The 18,551-nt window shown below is 37.3% G+C and overlaps 2 protein-coding genes across 4 annotated transcripts in view; both read left to right on the top strand.

Annotated features, from left to right (window-relative positions):
- Nucleotides 1-1,726, top strand: part of RADX (RPA1 related single stranded DNA binding protein, X-linked) — a 72,847-nt gene extending 71,121 nt beyond the window's left edge. For both annotated transcript variants that reach the window (XM_065916480.1, XM_065916479.1), the window contains exon 14: nucleotides 554-1,726. In XM_065916480.1, coding sequence (XP_065772552.1) covers nucleotides 554-684 — 131 coding nt within the window. In that variant the 3' untranslated portion in view covers nucleotides 685-1,726. The remainder of the gene's footprint in view (nucleotides 1-553) is intronic.
- Nucleotides 1,727-7,243: 5,517 nt separating this feature from the next.
- The window catches only part of RNF128 (ring finger protein 128), a 101,151-nt gene continuing 89,843 nt past the window's right edge, over nucleotides 7,244-18,551 (top strand). Inside the window, exons 1-2 of one of the 2 annotated variants that reach the window (XM_065916483.1) lie at nucleotides 7,244-7,610; nucleotides 7,689-7,724. In XM_065916483.1, the coding sequence (XP_065772555.1) occupies nucleotides 7,319-7,610; nucleotides 7,689-7,724 (328 nt within the window). In that variant the 5' untranslated portion in view covers nucleotides 7,244-7,318. Of the gene's footprint in view, nucleotides 7,725-18,551 lie in introns of both variants that reach the window. The other variant, XM_065916482.1, reaches the window with a different exon arrangement.

Raw genomic sequence — 18,551 nt, 5'->3', positions numbered from 1 at the left:
AGGGAGAGAGAGCCCTGAAATTCTGTACTCTGCCATTTTCATTAATGTCTCAGCCAATCCCCTCTTGATAAAGGTGCTTAAGAATATCCAAAGCTAAGTGTTAGTTAATAAAGCTACTTCAAAGGAAATATACTTTAAAAGCAGCTTCAATTATTATTCTTACTTCGCTTTATGTCTTAGAAGTTTTGTAAATAATAGATAATTGAATTTCAAAATAGAAAAGTTTATTCTTTGTATATCCTTGAGGAGTACTAGGAAACTGTTTACTTGGCACCTAAATGACCTTGAAAATATGTAGATTTATTTAGTTAATTAATTAATTATGGGGAGTACCAGCTTGTATATTGACATTTTTTGTAACATTTGTTTGATGTATTCACTGTTATCTGCAGAGATTACTGTGACATAACTCAATGAATATGTGTGATGAATTGGAGGGAAGACGGGGAAAATAAGAGACACTGTTAATTATAAGAAAAATCAGCTTTTGTGATACTTAATCCAAGTAAATATTTATCTATTTTACAATACTTTTCATCTGTTTTACTTTTAGGTGATATTATCAAAGCAGTAGCTAAAATGGATAGATCACATGTCATCTGTATCTTGGATATCTGTAGTTTGGGGAACAACAAAGCAGAAGTCTATTTGCACAAAATTTATGAACCAAATAAAACTTCTTAAAAATTGGCAAATGAAATTACTAAAGGTTATAAAGAATTGCTTTAAAGATATTCTGTCATTTTGTTTGTGATTTCAATAACCATTTCTCAGCAAGAATATTACTTAAATTCTAAAGTTTTTGGAGCTACCACACTTCATTTTAAATTCATTACTTGAAAAGATCATCAAAACAATTCTTGTGTATCAAGAAAATTCATGTTACTTGTTTCTATATGAGTATTATCTTGACTTAGAATTTGTGTTCACTGTTCTATTTGTGAAAGTGTCCATCGTGACCAACTTTGCCACCCCCAGGGACTGTAGCCCACTGATTCCTCTGTCTATAGTGTTCTCCAGGGAAGATACTGGAGTGAGTTGCCATTCCCTTCCCTGTGATCATCTTCCTGACCTGGAACCCAGGTCTCCTGCGTTAGCAAGCAGATTTTTTTTAAACCATCTGAGCCACCAGAGGTGGCTATTTGTGTAGCCATTTTATTCTACAGCCTCAGCATTAAGGCATCCCAACTTACAAGAGTAACTTTTCATGGCCATTTAGCATCTTTCCATTTTTAATTGGATTATGATGGAATTCTCCCATCCAGGTTCTAACCAGAAGTTTGTGGTCATATGCTAACCATACTCTGACCCTGCTTAGCTTCTGAGATTGGACAACATCAGGCACAGACAGGTGGTATGGCCATAGACTACAGTGGAAAATTCTAAATTGCTAATTTGAGGATTACATTCCTCTAAAGCAGTCAACCTGCATTTCTCATAACCGAAGTAGTTTCTGTCATTTTCAAAAGCACATGTGGATTGTTATATTCCAGTTGCCTTGGCCTTTAGTTTGGTCAGCTGTACAATGAGCATACCGAATTCAGTTGTTGTAAGGTTTTCCACCCTATTGTGACTTCATACCCTTTGAATTTCTAAATGTTATGACCAGTGTGTGGTCTTTTGTTCTTAAAATTGTGTTTAAAGTTAATTAAAATAGTGAATCCTCCTCGTGTTAAAATTTTGAAGTATTATTAAAGAAGTTAAAACTTGTCTCTTTCTGAATGTATTTGGTGTCTTTCCTCCATATTTTTGACCTATAATAGACCTACATGTACTTGCTAAATGAGCCAGTATGATTCTTCCATATGGGTTTAAAACTTGTTTATCAAATAGAATCTGGGTTTTCATATTAAGCTATTAGAAACTTAAATAGGCAGTTCAGTTTTAGTGCCACATAAATGTTGGAGAAGGGAAAAGTTAATACTTAAATAACTGTTGACTAAAAAACCCTCAGACTGAGATTGCAAAATTACACACTTTAACAGGTGTGATTTCTGTTCTCATATTGAATGAGAAATATGAAATACTTTTCAAGATTCAAGATCTTTAAAGACAACTTCCATGGCAATTAATTTTATAGTAATGTTTCTATTCAAATTTGGAGTTTTAACATCTGTGTCTACATTTCCAGTTACAGAAAAATTGAATAGGTACTATGGTGATTTCCTAAGAAAAATAGCAAAGTATCACATCAGAAGACCTTATCTTCAAGTGACAGTAAGTGCTGATTCTTCCCAAATCAACACAAGTACACTACTATGGTATCACTTTTATATTAAAAACCTGGTTTGTAAATTATAAAATATTACACAGTCTACCACAAGACCACAAACTGAAGTTTCTAATTTTAGATGGTACATGAGATGGTACATTTAAATCCTTTGGTAAGCTATTAAGAATCTGAGCACCTTTTCTTCTGTCACTTTTATTTCTTTGTTGGACTTATCCTGCATTAATTTTATTCACATTAAGACTAGGTCTTTAAAGAAATTTGAAACCCTTATTTTGTGACACTGGTTAGCATTTGATGTTATTAAATATAGCTAGGTACCTTCTGCCAATATGGACTCTCCATGCTGTGTCCTTGCTCAGTTGCTCAGTTTTGTCCGGCTCTTTGCAACCCCATGGACTGTAGTCCACCAGGCTTCTCCGTCAGTGGGATTTTCCAGGCAAGAATACTGGAGTGGGTTGCCATTTCCTTCTCTAGGGGATCTTCCCAACCCAGGATTCGAATCTGTGTCTCCTGCATTGGCAGGCGGATTCTTTACCACTGAGCCACCTGAGAAGCCCCTTCAGAGCTCTAGGAAGCCAGTAAATGGTTTGTGGCCAGTGATATGCTTTGATTGGATTCATAATGTTTTAGAGTGGTCACTGGCTTCTGGAAAGAGAGTGGACTATAAGGAGGTTTGCAGAGACTGCTAGCTGTACCCTAATACCTATTCTCATAGAACAACGGTTCTCTCCACTTTTAGCTAAGCAGATAGCTACCTAGAATAAAGAATACTTTTCCTTGCTTCCTTTGTGGCTGTATATGGCCTTGTGACACTTTTATTTGGCTTGGGCTAATATTAAAGTTAACTTACTTGCTTTGAACATACACCAAGTTAGTCACCCAGTCCAGAATTGGAAGTTTGCTCTTAATAATCAAGAAGCATCTGTATTAGATACCATTCTTGTATCTAGTAAGCCCTGTACTTCATCTATAAATGATAGGTTTATCATAGCTCTTACTCAATCATGGAAAAACCTGAAATTTTTCTTGCTTAAGGGAAGTGATTCCCTTCTCTACGCCTTTATTAATACTACATACCTTTGCTAAGATTCTTAATATGTATTAAGGTACTTAATAAAGGTACAAGCAATAGAAAAAGTCCAATAGTATCAAATGTTTGAAACACAACAGTGGTTCTCAAACTGGCTTCATATTGGTATCACCTCGGGAGTTTAAAAAATGACTATGCCAACGTGTCACCCTCACCCCAAGTTTCTGATCTGGGTGTAGCATGGACATCAAGATAGGTAACAGCTCCCCAGGTGATTCTAATGTGCAGGCAAGTTTGTACACCACTAAAGTTATATACCATTTCAAGCACTTCTTAGTTTTATTAGAGCTCAAGCTTTACCCAGTACATGGAACTTAACCTCCTATCTAGGTGCTGTAGTTTCACCTACACTCAATGCAGCTTCATCTTGAATTGTTCTGACAAAAAGGGGAAAAAAACCTCAGAGCTTTGAAACAACTTTCATTTTTGTAAGAGTTCTAGCATGTCAGATCCAGAAAAGACTTGATAGGTCAATTCTAATCCAACCTCTTTGATTGTGTCAATGAAGAAAAAGTCTAGGAGAACTTACTGCTGCCGTGTCAGCACATGCACAACATTTTGTCTTGTAAGAGAACTTCATGAATGTTCAGAGAAGCACCTAAAGTACAAACAAACATCAAACCTTGGGGAGAAGGAATAGTCAGGGAGTTTGGGATGGACAGGTACACACTGCTACATTTAAAATGGATAACCAACAAGGTCCTACTGTATAGCACAGGGAACTCTGCTCAATGTTATGTGGCAGCCTGGATGGGAGGGAAGTTTGGAGGAGAATGGATACATGTATGTGTATGGCTGCATCCCTTTGCTGTCCACCTGAGATCACGACATTGTTAATCAGCTATACTGCAATATAACATAAGAATTAAAACATCAAACCGTTATAGATTGGAAGTTGAAGCACTATGAGGTTGAAATTAAATGACAGCAGCTAATCTGTTAAAACTACAACTAGATACCACACTATTCTTCATGTACAACTTGTATGATCTAAAGTTCTTAAATTGTATATTAACACATATAATGAAATCTAGAAAGATGGTACTGATGAACCTATCTGCAGGGCAGCAGCAGATGCGGACATAGAGAAGAGACTTGTGGACACGGGGGAGAGGGTGGGACGAATTGAGAGAGTAGCACTGAAACCTATACACTACCGTATGTAAAATTAGATAGCCAGTAGAAATTTGCTGTATGATGCAGGGAGCTCAAATCCGATGCTCTGCAACAACCTAGAGGGGTGAGATGGGGTGGGAGGCCAGAGGGAGATTCAAGAGGGAGAGAACATACATATACTTACAGCTGATTCCCATTGATATATGGCAGAAAGCAATGCAATAGTGTAAAGCAATTACCTCCAATTAAAAATAAATTTAAAAAATAAAGTTCTTAAATTGTAGAGAGCATGAGAATTACCTGGAGAGCTATTTAAAATATGGATTCCTGGATATTTCCCTCTGATTTTGATTCAGGATGACTGGTAGTAGGAACCAGAAATCTTCACTTTTGATAAATTTCCAAATGATTCTACTGTAGGTGTTCACAGAGAAAATCTTAAAAACACTGAATAAATACTAGACTACTCATCCCCCAGCAAATTACCTTGAGTCAACTGGAAAACTACACTGATGGGTATTTATTGTTCTAAGACTAATTTTACTTAACTGCAAAATTTTAAAAACAATTTAAAATTATCTTTGTAAGGTGTGACTCTGAAAGCTATAAAAGGAAACATAAAGGCACTTATATACAAGGTATATAATGCTAGCTACCATATAAAGTCATGCACTTCAACCTTCAGAGCAATTTAAAATAGTTCAGCAAAGTTTTCTCATGAGCACTGCCACAAAGTGTTATGCAAAGTTGTCATTTAAAATCATATAATGATTTTCCTTTTAGAATCAATTTAATAACTAGTATAGAAGGTTAAATCTCTAGAACTTTACTAATGAATTATCTGTTGAATTGATCACAAATATCTATTAGCAATCAGCAGATTAATCATTCTGACAATAATACTTCTATTTTCAGTTTTATAGTTTTGTCTAGTGAGTAGTCTTTATTATGAGTTTTGACGTCAAAATGATAGTGCTAATAGCAAAACAATAAACTACTTACATTTACTCTTAAATAGACCATAAGCTAATACACAAGACCTTTAAACTTTTCAGTTCAATTCCATGAGTAATTATTGAGTGGTTACTGTGTGTAAGTTGTTACTAATATCAGGTACTGTGAGAGAGGGGATACACCCATGAGTAATCAGCAGCTGTAACAGGATAGAAAGGTTCATAATATTTGTATTGTGAATTTGCTGGAGTTTATCCATAAGTTTCTACTGCAGATTCCCTGAACTCCCTTCTGATGTTAACTGTTTGTTTCCACGTGCAGGGTCCACTCCCAACGCTAATACTTCAGATGCCCAGGAATGAACAAGTTGGGGGAGTGGGATGGAAATAGCTTCATTGGTCATCTTCAACTATGTCTCCTCTTTTCCTGCTTTCTGTTGTCCTGTCCCATTGACTCTAGTGGTATTCCTTATTCCAGACTATTTTCCTTGGACTTCAGACTACCATTGTTTCTGCCTTCCTTTTGACCTGGTGTCTTTCTACTTTGTCAGTCTGAGACCTGTTTGTCTGTTTTTTTGACTCTTGGCCCAATCAGACTCCTGATATCTCTGTCTTGTTGTCCATTCATCTACTCCTTCACCAGCCCTTGGCACACATTGCAATCTACCTTTCCCAGCAACATACCAATGTATGCCCAACTGCTGCTAGTGTCCAGTGCACTCTTGATTAAAAACAGCTTACAGTGGTAAAGAATCTGTCTGCCAATGCAGGAGATGCAGGTTGCATTGGGAAGATCCCCTGGAGAAGGAAATGGCAACCCACTCCAATATTCTTGCCTGGGAAATCCCACGGACAGAGGAACTTGGGGGCCTACAGTCCATGGGGTCACAAAAGAGTCAAACATGACTTAACAACTAAACAAAGTGTAAAAAATAGATAACTAATGAGAACCTACTTTTAGCGCAGGGAACTCTACTCAGTGCTCTGTGGTGACCTAAATGGGAAGGAAATCCAAAAAAGGGGGTGTATGTATACATAAAGCTGATTGATTGTGCTCTACAACAGAAACTAACACAATATTGTAAAGCAACTACACTCCAATAATTTTTTTTTAATTCTAAATGTTAGGAGATAAACCTTGAATAATCTTTTGTTAGAATATAAGACATGGGACATAAAAATTAATGGAATGCATCACATCATAGGTATCAATCAGTTGAGAAATATTTGAGTGCCCACCACTGGCAAGGCATTGTACTTCAAATGATCTGTAGTGACTGGAATATGTTTCACTTTCAATGAATAAACAAGGTAGCAGAAGATATTCCTTGGGGAGATTGTTAAGAAAAATTCCACAAAGAATAAGACCAAAAAAGGCTGCAAAATCAATTCCACCAATGCCATAGCAATTAAAATGACAGATAATAACTTACTTCCGGCTGAACTGGTTGATAGCATATTTCAGCAGGGCTTGGAAAACCAGTTTGGTGTTTTAGATAATCTGAGAGAGGGGACTTTCATTTTGTCACGTGGGAGTCCCAAGAGTCCAGTTCCTCATTCTAATCCACTCCATGTTTATGAAAGTTCATTAACTGGAACAATAAGAAGGAAAAAATGTCAATGCAGGAAGTCATCCAATCCTGATAAGTTGACATGTAGAATAAAGTTGATGGTGTTATTTATCGCTAAGGCAGTCCTGATTAAAGGTTATATGTGTGTACAGTTGGAGGAGGGACGGGCAAAGGGGAATATAGCTAAGTAAAGTGAAATAGAGCTGATGTATTCAGAGCTTACATTGCTAGAGGTGAGATCAGTTACCTACTTGCAACTGAAATTTCAAACTTCTGCTTAGCAGGGACCTGCATGGACAAATGGTGACAGTTGGAAAAATCAGCAGACATCTTAAATTTTATGCTCGAATGAACAATGAACCAGGAGACTAAGTCCAGTTGTTTTCAGCTGCTGGTAATTTTTACCTTTTTATTTAAAATCACAGCACCTTTTTCAATTAATGCCTATGTGACTGTGACTTATTACAATGAAACCAGCAACTACACTTCAGTAGAGACGTGCGAATGTGGTGTTTATGGCTTAGCCTCACCAGTAGCTAATGCTATGGGGGTGGTAGGAATCCCTAAGAACAATAACTACCAAGCTTGTGACTACAACACTGAGTTTACCTATACTAAGAAGCCCTGGATTGCGCTGATAGAAAGAGGTAATTGTACATTTTCAGAAAAAATTCAAACAGCGGGCAGAAGAAATGCTGATGCTGTTGTGATTTACAATCTTCCAGAGACTGGCAACCAGACGATACAGATGGCAAATTTCGGTAAGAACTGATTCCCAAAGAGTGTTAATGTCTTTGTTTATCTTAAAATGGTATTTCTATCTAGAATGGCTCTAGGATCTGGCAATGAGACTGTTAAACAAGTGTATTTAAAATTTTTTTTGCCCGGCACTACTCTGAGTTACTTTACTATTAGTATTTGGAATTAATTTGTTTCAAGAACAAAAGCAATTCAGGAAGTGGTTCCTGTTTTCCTTCATGATATTCTTAGCTCTATTAGTTTTCTCAGTGAGTATTATATAATTGCTTTTTAATAAATGTGCCTTTATCTGTAAACATTAAAGAAGATATAAATGTTTTAATTTCATTCTTAATTTGTACTTTTCATTTTGATTCAGGGTTGTATGTATTCAAGTATGCAGTAACTGCAAAACTGATTCATTATTTTTATCAAACAGTAGCATGTTTTAAGTGTTCAAAATGTTTACAGAAATGAGAATTCAACTATCTGCTATATGCATGTGAGATTTTAATATTTGTGGGACTAATACATATAAAACTACTCTGTAAGAAACATTATACATTTAAAATGGTATGGCTGAAATTGGATATCTCTGTAAGTCACACCTAAAGTAAAGATTTCCCTTAAAAATGTTTACTTATGACTCAAGTAAATATAATTATCTAATGTATTAACTTTGTAAAGGAATTTACCTCTTAGAATTACTGTATTTATTTTGTTTATTTTTTTAAAAATACCAGTTTCAAAATAAATGGTTTTAAACAAGTGAAGAAGTAGACTTCTGAAACAAGTCTTCTGTACTTTAGGTGGATATAGGTATTTTCGACCCCAGACTTGGCCAAAGGAAAAAAATAATTTCAAACAGGGTAAGATCTGGTTGAATGCAATATCAGGATAATTAGTATTCTCACCACCAAATTTGGTGTTTGAGAAAATTAATGTAAATTAAATCAACCAGATTTCAGAATTGTAAGAAAAAAATCAAATTTGTGTTTAGTAGAATGATTGAAACATCCAGGTTGTGTACATACAATATGGCAATTTGGTACTAATGTTTGAAAACCAAGCTGCTTGTTTCTCTGGGTATTGAAAAACCAGGTAACATGGTCTTTAGCAGTACAAAATTGTTGTAAATGTACAAAACTCTACTTGCTACCTTTTATAACATATGCTGGACATCACCAGAACCCAAGTATTCACCTTTTTTTTCTTCTGAAGTTAAGAGTACTCCATAAGCATTCCCTGTGTTCCTATATTTTTACAGATGACTTTTATTTTTGTAAAAATAAAATGAAGCAGCTTTCTGTTGAAAATTAGGAGTTAAACCTCTTCTAAGGAACCTATGTGCTCTGTTTCAAATTAGAGACTCTTAAGTATTCAAGGTTTCCTTTTACATGGACAATCACATTCTGCTGTTTACTCCCCTGCTTTATTTAGCATAATTTTTATAACTGAGGTATAGTTGATTTACAATGTTGTATTAGTTTCCATGTGTACAGCAAAGTGATTCAGTTTTATATATATATATATATATACACACACACACACACACACACATGCACACACACATACAAACACACACATATATATGTGTATATATAGTAGGTCCTCATTGGTTATCAATTTTATATATAGTAGTGTGTATATGTTATTCCCCAAATTCCTAATTTATCTTTCTTCCCCACCTTTCCCCTTTGGTAACCATAAGTTTGTTTTTGATGTCTGTGAGACTGTTTCTGTTTTCTAAACCCTCTGGTTTTCTAAAAGTATAAACAGTATCAGACTAAACAGTAGTCATGTTTTCAAAACTTGCTTTGCAACATGAGGGGCCAACTACTGAAAAGTAGGTGCCCAGCTATTGAATTTAAAAGATTGCCAAAACAGTAAGTCTCTCCAAAAGGCACACGCAGTCATCTGAGTATATGTTTCTGAGTAGAGTTTAAGAAACAAAGCAATTACATTTATTATTGAATATATAATACCAATATAATCAAGGTTATGTGGTCAAAAACCTTTGTAAAACCTACAGCATTGCTCCTGTTTTAAAATAAGCACACGGGAAAAGATAACATTATCACAGTAATTGTAATAGTTAATATTTATTGCCATTTCATATATGTCAGGCACTGTTTTAGGGTCTTTATTTTAATTAATGAATGATGATCTTTAACACTGAATGATCTCAACCCCAAAGAATTAAAATTGTAAGTTTAGTGTTATGCAGTTATAAAACCTGTCAGCTAGTGTGTCATTAGAGTTCTTCCTTCCTAGAAATTTCTCTTAGATAGAAACTATTACATAATGCAGTTGACAAACAACAAACATAGGGAAGTACGTGTGGATGTGAAAACTCAATGATCAACCCCTAGACCATTAAAGACTGAGTCATTATTATATAACATAAGCCAAAATTATGTTTGTTTTTGCTATCCTTCATTAGTGTGTGTATGTTTTTTCGGGCACAGAGCATGGGGGAACAACTGTTGCTCCTCCTACAAAAGCTCTAGGCTTTACCTTCCATCACCTTATCTTTTATCACCCCTGAAAACCACCTTTTCAGAAAACCACACTCTAGCCCCCTCAGGGTAGTAGCACCCTTTCACTTCCTTGGTTCCCACTACCTCTTCATTCCTTCAGTCTCATTTTCCATGCTAGGCCTCCCTAGCCTTTCCACAATGTTGTGTCTCCTTATGTCTTATTGATGTCAACACCCTCCAACCAAAGGCTGCTAGGAACAGACCTGTAGCTTTAAAAGTTGGATTTATTACTTACTGCAGCAAAGGGGGAATGCATACCATCAAAAATGGTGCGGTATCTCAGTAAGAGGGCTTTAGAAAGAATTTCTAGGATTTGGGCTTGCTTCAGATGACTTGAGGGAGGATTTAAGGAAACAGGGCTTTGACCAGACATCCCAGTTTGCCTGAGACAGGAATTCCCTGGATTGTGGGTCTTGCAGTGCTAAAGCCAGGAAATTCTTGGGAAAACCAAGCTGAGTAGGTCTCTAGCTGGCATTGTTCTGGATTTGGATGCTGTCAGAAAGTAGGGGATAATTCTGTGACTGGATTTCTAAATAAATCTTATTTGTAAGTGGGGAAGACTAACCTGAACTGGCAGATAATTGGTAAAAAAAATAGTTGTCACTCATGTTTGTTAGGATGGGAGATGTTTGGTCATTTTTGTGCCTTGGATGCTGTTCATATTTTGACTGGGTTCAGACATAATTATGGAATGGTCTTGTCTTTGTCTTGATCCATCATGGGTACAGAATGACTTTCTCTACTTTTGATGCTCTGTGAAATTATTTATGTTCAATAAGAAAACACCAAGGTCCTGATTGTTAGTACCAAGCCAGGTCCCAGATATCAGGAGCTGCTTATCTCTTTCTTATCAACAATACACTATGTCTATGTCTTTACTGTTGTGCAAATACATTATCTCCCCCCATTTGATGTATCAGTGCTTCCCCACCCCTCTATACCCTGCCTTCAAGGTCCCCAAGAAGCCCAAGAGATGCTTCTGCACTCCTTACCTCTCGGGGTTTCATGATATGGATACAGAATGTCTTTACTCCTTAGCCCAATTTATTCATAGCCCCCCTACTAGCAGAATCCTTTTTCTGATGGGGACGACTTCAGTCTGAGACGTGCTCTCACTGAGGAAGAATGGTATATAGCCCAGTAAAGCTTTAATTCTAAGTTTCCCAGTTTGCAGTGTGTTTGGATTTGCATTTTGATGTGACTGGAAATAGAAAGATATGTTTATGGTATCCTTAAGTAATTATGTAACTTCTTAACAATCCTTTCCAAATATTTTGGAGACATCTATCTATCCAGTTGTCCCAGATCTGCAAGAAAAGGCAGGACTCCTCAGTTATTAATGCAGAATGAATGAATTAATTCTGAATGAATATGTTAAGTATTGGCTTTCTGACCGAACAGGTTTTTTTGAAAGTTAAACATGCTATTTATAGGTTAATTGCCCTAAGAAGCAATTAGATTTGAATGTATTGTAGTTTATTTCAGCAAAGTCAGTAATTTGAGAGAGATAAAATGGTTCTTTATCTATTTGACTATGTTCAACGAAGGGGATTACAGGGTGATGTCTATAGTCTTTCAGAATCCCCCAAATGCACCAATTCCCAAGCAGTTATGTGCGTGGAAGGAAGAGTTTCATCAGAACAGCAAACTCACATGTTTTAGAAAAATGTTTTCCTAGAAATGAGGGGGTAAATAAAAATATAGGATATAAATGAAATGAGAAAATGATAAAAACTTCACACACACACACACACACACACACACACACACACGCTTCCCTAATGGCTCTGTTGGTAAAGAATCTGCCTGCAATGCAGGAGACCGGGGTTTGATCCCTAGGTCAGGAAGATCCCCTGGAGAAGAAAATGGCAACCCACTCCGGTACTCTTGCCTGGAGAATTCCATGGACAGTGGAGCCAGGCAGGCTACAGTCCATGGGATCGCAAAGAGTCAGACACGACTGTGCGACTGACTTTCACTTCTATATATAAGCTCATGTGTGTGTGTGTGTGTGTGTGTGTGTGTGTGTGTGTGTGTGTGTGTGTGTGTGTGTGTGTGTGTGTGTGTAATTCAAGAAAACTAATCAGTTCCACTTCAAGTGAATCTCAAATCTGCCTGGCACCATCTCCAAGACTTCATCATCGGACCTCTGCAATAACTTCCTAACTCATCTCCCTGCCTCTCTTGTCCCCCTCTAAGCCTACTACCCACTCTGAAGCCAAAGTGGCTTTTGAGAATAAAACCAGACCACACCTTGTTTAAAACCCTTCAGTAACTTCCCATGGCGCTTAGAGTACATTCAGACACGTTTCCATGTCCTCACCTGGCCATGAATCACCTGGCTCGTACCCACCACTCTGACCTCATCTCCTCTCACCTCCCTGCACACCACCCCCTACACTGAGCTCCAGCCACACTGGGCCCCTTTCAGGCCCTCAGTCCCAATAAACCATTCCCCGCCTTGAGCCTGAAAGTGCTTGAAAGCACCCTCTTCTTTACACTCCCACATCTCATTAAGCATCAAGTCCTGTTGATTCAATCCCCACACATTCCTGAAATCCATCCCTTTTCCCACCTCTGCTGCTTCAACCCAAGCACAGGCCAATATGATGCCTCACCTGCATGCGTGCTCAGTTGATTCAGTCATGTCCAACTCTTTGCGCCCCTATAGACCATAACCTGCCAGGCTCCTCTGTCCATGGGATTCTCCAGGCAAGAATACTGGAGTGGGTTGCCATGCCTTCCTCCAGGGGATCTTCCCGACTCAGGGATCGAACCCATGTCTCTTACGTCTCCTGCCTTGGCAGGTGGACTCTTTACCAGCTAAGTCACTAGGGACCTGGACCATGGCAATAACCTCCCAGCAGCTCTCCCTCCTACTCTCACCCCCCTACAGAGTCTTATCTTCCACCCAGCAGTCAGAGTGATCCTGTGGAAAATGGAATTCAGTCCAAATTAGAATAAAACCCAGGCTTCATGCAGGTCCTACAAGACCCTGGGTGATGAGACCTGATTCCACACCCCTCTCCCCCACATTACTATGCCTCCACCACTCCTGTCTTTCTTGTTTCTAAACCAAAAGAGCTAGCTTTTGCACTTGCTGTCTCCTCTACTGAAGTCATTTCTCTTTCATGTTTTCATATAATGCTGCCTCCAAAAATATAACTGTGTCACTACTTTCTCGACATGGCAGCTGGAACGATCTTCTAAAAATAGAGGTCAGATCACATTGCTTCTCTTCTCAAAACCAACCCCCGCCCCCAGTGACTTAACATTATTCTTCAAATAAAATCTAAACTTTACCATGCCTGAAAAGACTTGTATGATCTGGCCTTTGCCTGCCTTCCCAACTTAACACTGCCACCCATCCTGCCTAAAGCCTAACCACTATGACCCTCAGATATTTTCACCAACCCACGAAGCTTTTTCTGAGAGGCCCTTTGGGCTTGTTTTTCTCCTCATCACCATCATCACTACAATACATGATATACTGTATCCAATACTCTGAATCCCAGTTTAAATGTCTCTTCTTCACAGAAATCTCCTCTGACCACATTAATTTCAATCAAAACTCGGTGCTCATTTCTGTTGAAATCTCTTATAAAGTGTAATGACTGTCTCATTTGCTTATTATGCATCTCTCCCACTTGATTGTAAGTTCCAGGATGGCAGAGAACATGTCACTCATTGTACAGAGCATAGTGCATAGTCTTCACTAGTTGTTAAGTGAATGAAAGGTTAAGAAACTAAAAAGCAATTCCCTGTTATATATGAAAAGATGGACAAGTTCAAATGAAGTTTAGGTGAATTCAGCAAACTATTTCACTCTAAAATTGTTTTTATTTTTCCCTATGCAGGTAATACTTCCTCTTTTAAAAAAAACAAAACACACACACACACACAAAAAAAAAAACACAAAATATAAAGTTTCCCTTGACCATTGCCTGCAATCTCAGGCCTGTCCCAAAAGATAACCATTGCTATTCATTCAGTAGGTAACCTTTCAGGCTTTTTGTATAAATTATTGCATATGTATACCAATAGAAAATACAAAATCAATCTATCTTTTATTTTTCACATTAATGAAGTTATTCTGCAACTTGCTTTTGTCACTCAACAGTAGGAATTGGAGTTATCTCCATGTTAATAAATTCATATTTAGATTGTATCCATTTTTAACTACTGCATAATATTTCATAGTGCAAGCACACTCATAACTTATTCAACCACTCCTCATTAATGAACAATTAGGTTGTTTTCAACTTTGCTTTTTTATAGACAATACTCCAATGAACATAATTAATGCTGATACCTAAGGAAGCTAATGACATTGACCTTGCATCACTATTTGATGTTGCTCTTATATCTGATCACTTTGTTAAACTATTTTATTTTAATAATTTGTTCTTGAATTTTCAGGATAAATGACCATTTTCTCTACAGTTTTGTCTTTTATACTAATAGTACCTCTTCATTCTTTCCAGTGGTCCTATTCTACTGTCTAGGGTTCCAGTGGTGGTAAAATCTACCCCTTTGACTTGTTCCTGACTTTAGTACAGAAATGCTCCCACTGTTCCACCAATAAGTGTGTTGTTTGAGAGAAGTTTCTGGGAGACACTCTTTATCCAGTTTCAAGACTTTAGTAATGCTTTTGAATCTTGTTATCCTTACTGGCAAGCTATAATATAAATACATATGTGTAAGCATATATTTATGGGAACAATAGGTAAAAGGGACAGTTTTATTTCTCTTTTCTTTTTTTTAGATATCATTGTATTGGTGCCTTTTTTTTGACTGCACCACACAGGCTGAGGGGTCTTAGTTCCCCAACCAGGGATCCCACCAGCACCTTCAGCAGTGAAAGTGCCAAGCCCTAACCTCTGGACTGCCAGGGAATTCCCAGGTGCCCTTGATAAAAGGATTGAAAACATTTTTGTTGCTTATACATATGACTTCCAGTTGAGTGTCAAATTGTAAGACACAAGTGAAAATTTAAAATATCTTGACAAATTAGAAAAAGTGTCTATTAAAACAAGATGAAGTGCCATAGAAAATAGTAAAGAATAATAAATATAGAGACAGATGTAAAATAGAAAAATCTTAAGACAGGTTTATAACCAAAATATTTGACAGTTACATTGTGCATGCATGCTAAGTCACTTCAGTTGTGTCCAACTCTGCGACCCTATTGACCATAGCCCACCAGGCTTCTCTGTCCATGGGATTCTCCAGGCAAGAATACTGAAGCGGGTTGTCATGCCCTCCTCCAGAAGATCTTCCTGACCCAGGGATTGAACCTCCATCTCTTGCAACTCTTGCAGTGGCAGATGGGTTCTTTACCACAAGTGCCACCTGGGAAGCCCAGTCACATTGTACCACAAGTTAAATAAAGAATGACACAAAGTTACTTTAAAACTAGCATGATCATGAGATGTACCAGCAAGTATATAATATGTTAGGCCTGGAAAATACCATGGTTATGCTTGGAATTCACAAAACTCTGAAAATATCACAAGCCTTACTATAACCTGGCTTACAATAACAGGATTTTAGTACCTCTCTCTCATATTCTCACATAAATTCCCAAGTGTCTGTCTCTCTTTTTCTCTCCCCATCCCCACCTCACACCATATAGACACAAACATACACAACTGCATAAGTTTATATTTTTATAAGTGAGTTAAAGATACAGTACCTCTGAATGCTGGTTCAAGAAAAAAAAAAATGAGTAAATTCACTATGAGCTATTTAAAGGACATTTTATCTCCCCTTTCTCCATTTTAAAGTCTAGGAATATATTTTTTAATCAAGGAATGTTTTGTAAGTTTAAACATGTGCTTTTTGTTTATTGATATATTCTCTGCTTAACTCCTGTCCTCTTTCTCCTAAACTAGATGGAGAAATGCCTGAATGGCATTGCATACAATTGAACAGTCCCTCTTAAATTACCTCTCCATTTTCAGCAGTCCTTGGTTCCTAAGTCCTCTTACCCTAGCTAGTTCTCTTCCATCACTCAAGCTTACCTTCCCTAGACAGCAAGGACTTTATGTAAAGAAATTATATCCATTTCCATCTAAACTCACAAGTCTTATGTCCTACTCATTTAGGTAATTATTAGATATGCCAGGGCTACTTTAATAAAGTATCCCAGGGAGAACTTTACTAGTTGTCTCTAGGAACAACATGATTTAAACAAACAAACCTGATTTCTGATGATAATATCAGGACATTTGACAGAACTGTGGAACAGAAAATTGGAGGAAATCATATTTCAGAGCATCCCTTATCACATCATACAAGGAGCAATGTACTCTACCTAATGTTTTAGATTTTTAGACATATATCACATTTGTATCTACATTTTAATAATATATATTATTATGTGATTTTCTAATGACTTTACATGCAGTGATACATAGTGATACTATGTGGTTAAATAAATTGGTCTCTGGCATCTCCTTAGTGGAAAGTTCAAATTGAGGGAAATAAAAATTTGCTTAATAATTCACTTGCTCTCAGTTTTTTAAAAATGATTGTCTCCATATCATTATCCCTAATATCTGGAGTTCTTTTCATTCAGTATTTACCTAATTCCTATTAAAAACTGGTTTTCATTGCCCTTTATGAGGGCAGTTGTTAACAGTAAATATTCTATTAGCTATGTGCTGCACATAGTGTAGTTAATCATTTCAAAAATCCATAAGGTACAAAGTGTTAGTATTCACATTTCATATCTATGGAAACTGAGACATAGAAAGGTTGGTTTACTTTCCCCTCATAGTCATAACAACTAGTAGATTACAAAACTAAGGTTTGCAATACTGACGTCAGAACCTGTGCTTTTAAACAGTACACAATAATACTCTTCTGGTGAGCATACACAACACAAGGTGCCATACAAAATAGTACCAAAACACGATCATTGCCCTCAAGGAAGAAAACGTAGTAGGGAGAACCAATATTTACACAACTAGTAAAAAGCAGAATATAAAAAGCACTATTCAGAGAAGTGTTGAGATTGTTGGAGCTGAAGTGGTTAAGGAATTATGAGGTCATAGTGTTGGAAAGGTCATCAATGTGGGTGGATGTTAAAGTTATAGAAGATGATAGCAAAGAACTCAAAGATCAGGAGTGGGAACATAAAAGGGAGAGCTACCCAAGGAGGCAATTAGGAAGTGAAATATTTCTGTTAAGATTTCAGAAGTTGAGCAGATCAGGATGATAATAATGTCCAGAGTCTGGTCATGACAGTGGAGTGACTACAGTGGAATAGAGACAAATGTCCCTGAGGTTGAATCACAAGGAGGCCAGACTGTTGGATGATGGAAGAACTTAGGGTGGAGAGAATGACTGTGATTCACATGCCAAAGTCTTCATGTTCATGGGGGAATGACTAGGAAGTAGGTCCATGACCAAACAGGGAGAGAGGGACTTGGAGGTGGTAAAACCAAGTGCCGTGAGTCTCTTGACTGACATGAGTTTCCAAGAAATGGGTTTTACTCATGATGGTGGGGGGAAAGTGGTCTGGAAACAACCGTGTGGGAGTGAGGAGACCCCCTATAGCTCTGAAATATGTGGGATACAGAAGGATGAGCTGTCTCTATTAAAAGTAACTGAAGGAAAAGTGGTGTTCTCTGGGGTAAGATGGGTCAGGGACCATAAGGAAATATCATAATTTTAGTATAACCCTCAGTGATGAGGAAATGAGGGAATTTTACCAGTTGAGCATGTGTCATGGAACCAGAGATCTGGAAGACTCAATGGAAACTTTGGAGGAAAGAGCAGTGGAAGAAGAAAGTAATGAACAGTATAGAAAGGGGAGCACAGAATGAAGATAAAACAAATTATCTTCCATTTGGGACAATAACTAAGGATGATATGAATGTGAGACCAGGAAGCATTAGTGTAAAGGTAAAGCTGTCTCAGACAAATAAAGGACTTGGTTTACCAGTGTAAAAGGATGGAAGTGTATATAAAACATAAGAGAATTATTCACAAGAGAGAAGGAACTCTTGAAAAAGTTGAGAAGGGCAGAGCTGAATACAGTAAAGATGAAAATATGAAAGAATTGAGATCAGTAGGGTCCTAGAGCTGTGGCTATAGATTACAAGAGTGAAAGAGGAGAATGTTAATGTGTGGGCAGGAGGGAGAGTACACTGAAGGTAATAGATGCTGAATGACCCGAAAGTAAAACTAACCAGCCTTAAGTTTCCAAATGGAACTTTTAAAGTCTTAAATCAGGTGTAAGTTGGGACTTGCATCCAGTGTTACATAGATATCTAGAGGATGTTTCATAAAAATATGAAATCC

Source organism: Muntiacus reevesi, chromosome X (assembly GCF_963930625.1).
Source record: "Muntiacus reevesi chromosome X, mMunRee1.1, whole genome shotgun sequence".
NCBI lineage: Eukaryota > Metazoa > Chordata > Mammalia > Artiodactyla > Cervidae > Muntiacus > Muntiacus reevesi.
The sequence above is the reverse complement of the archived record's forward strand: the minus strand, read 5'-3'. Positions and strand labels throughout refer to the sequence as shown.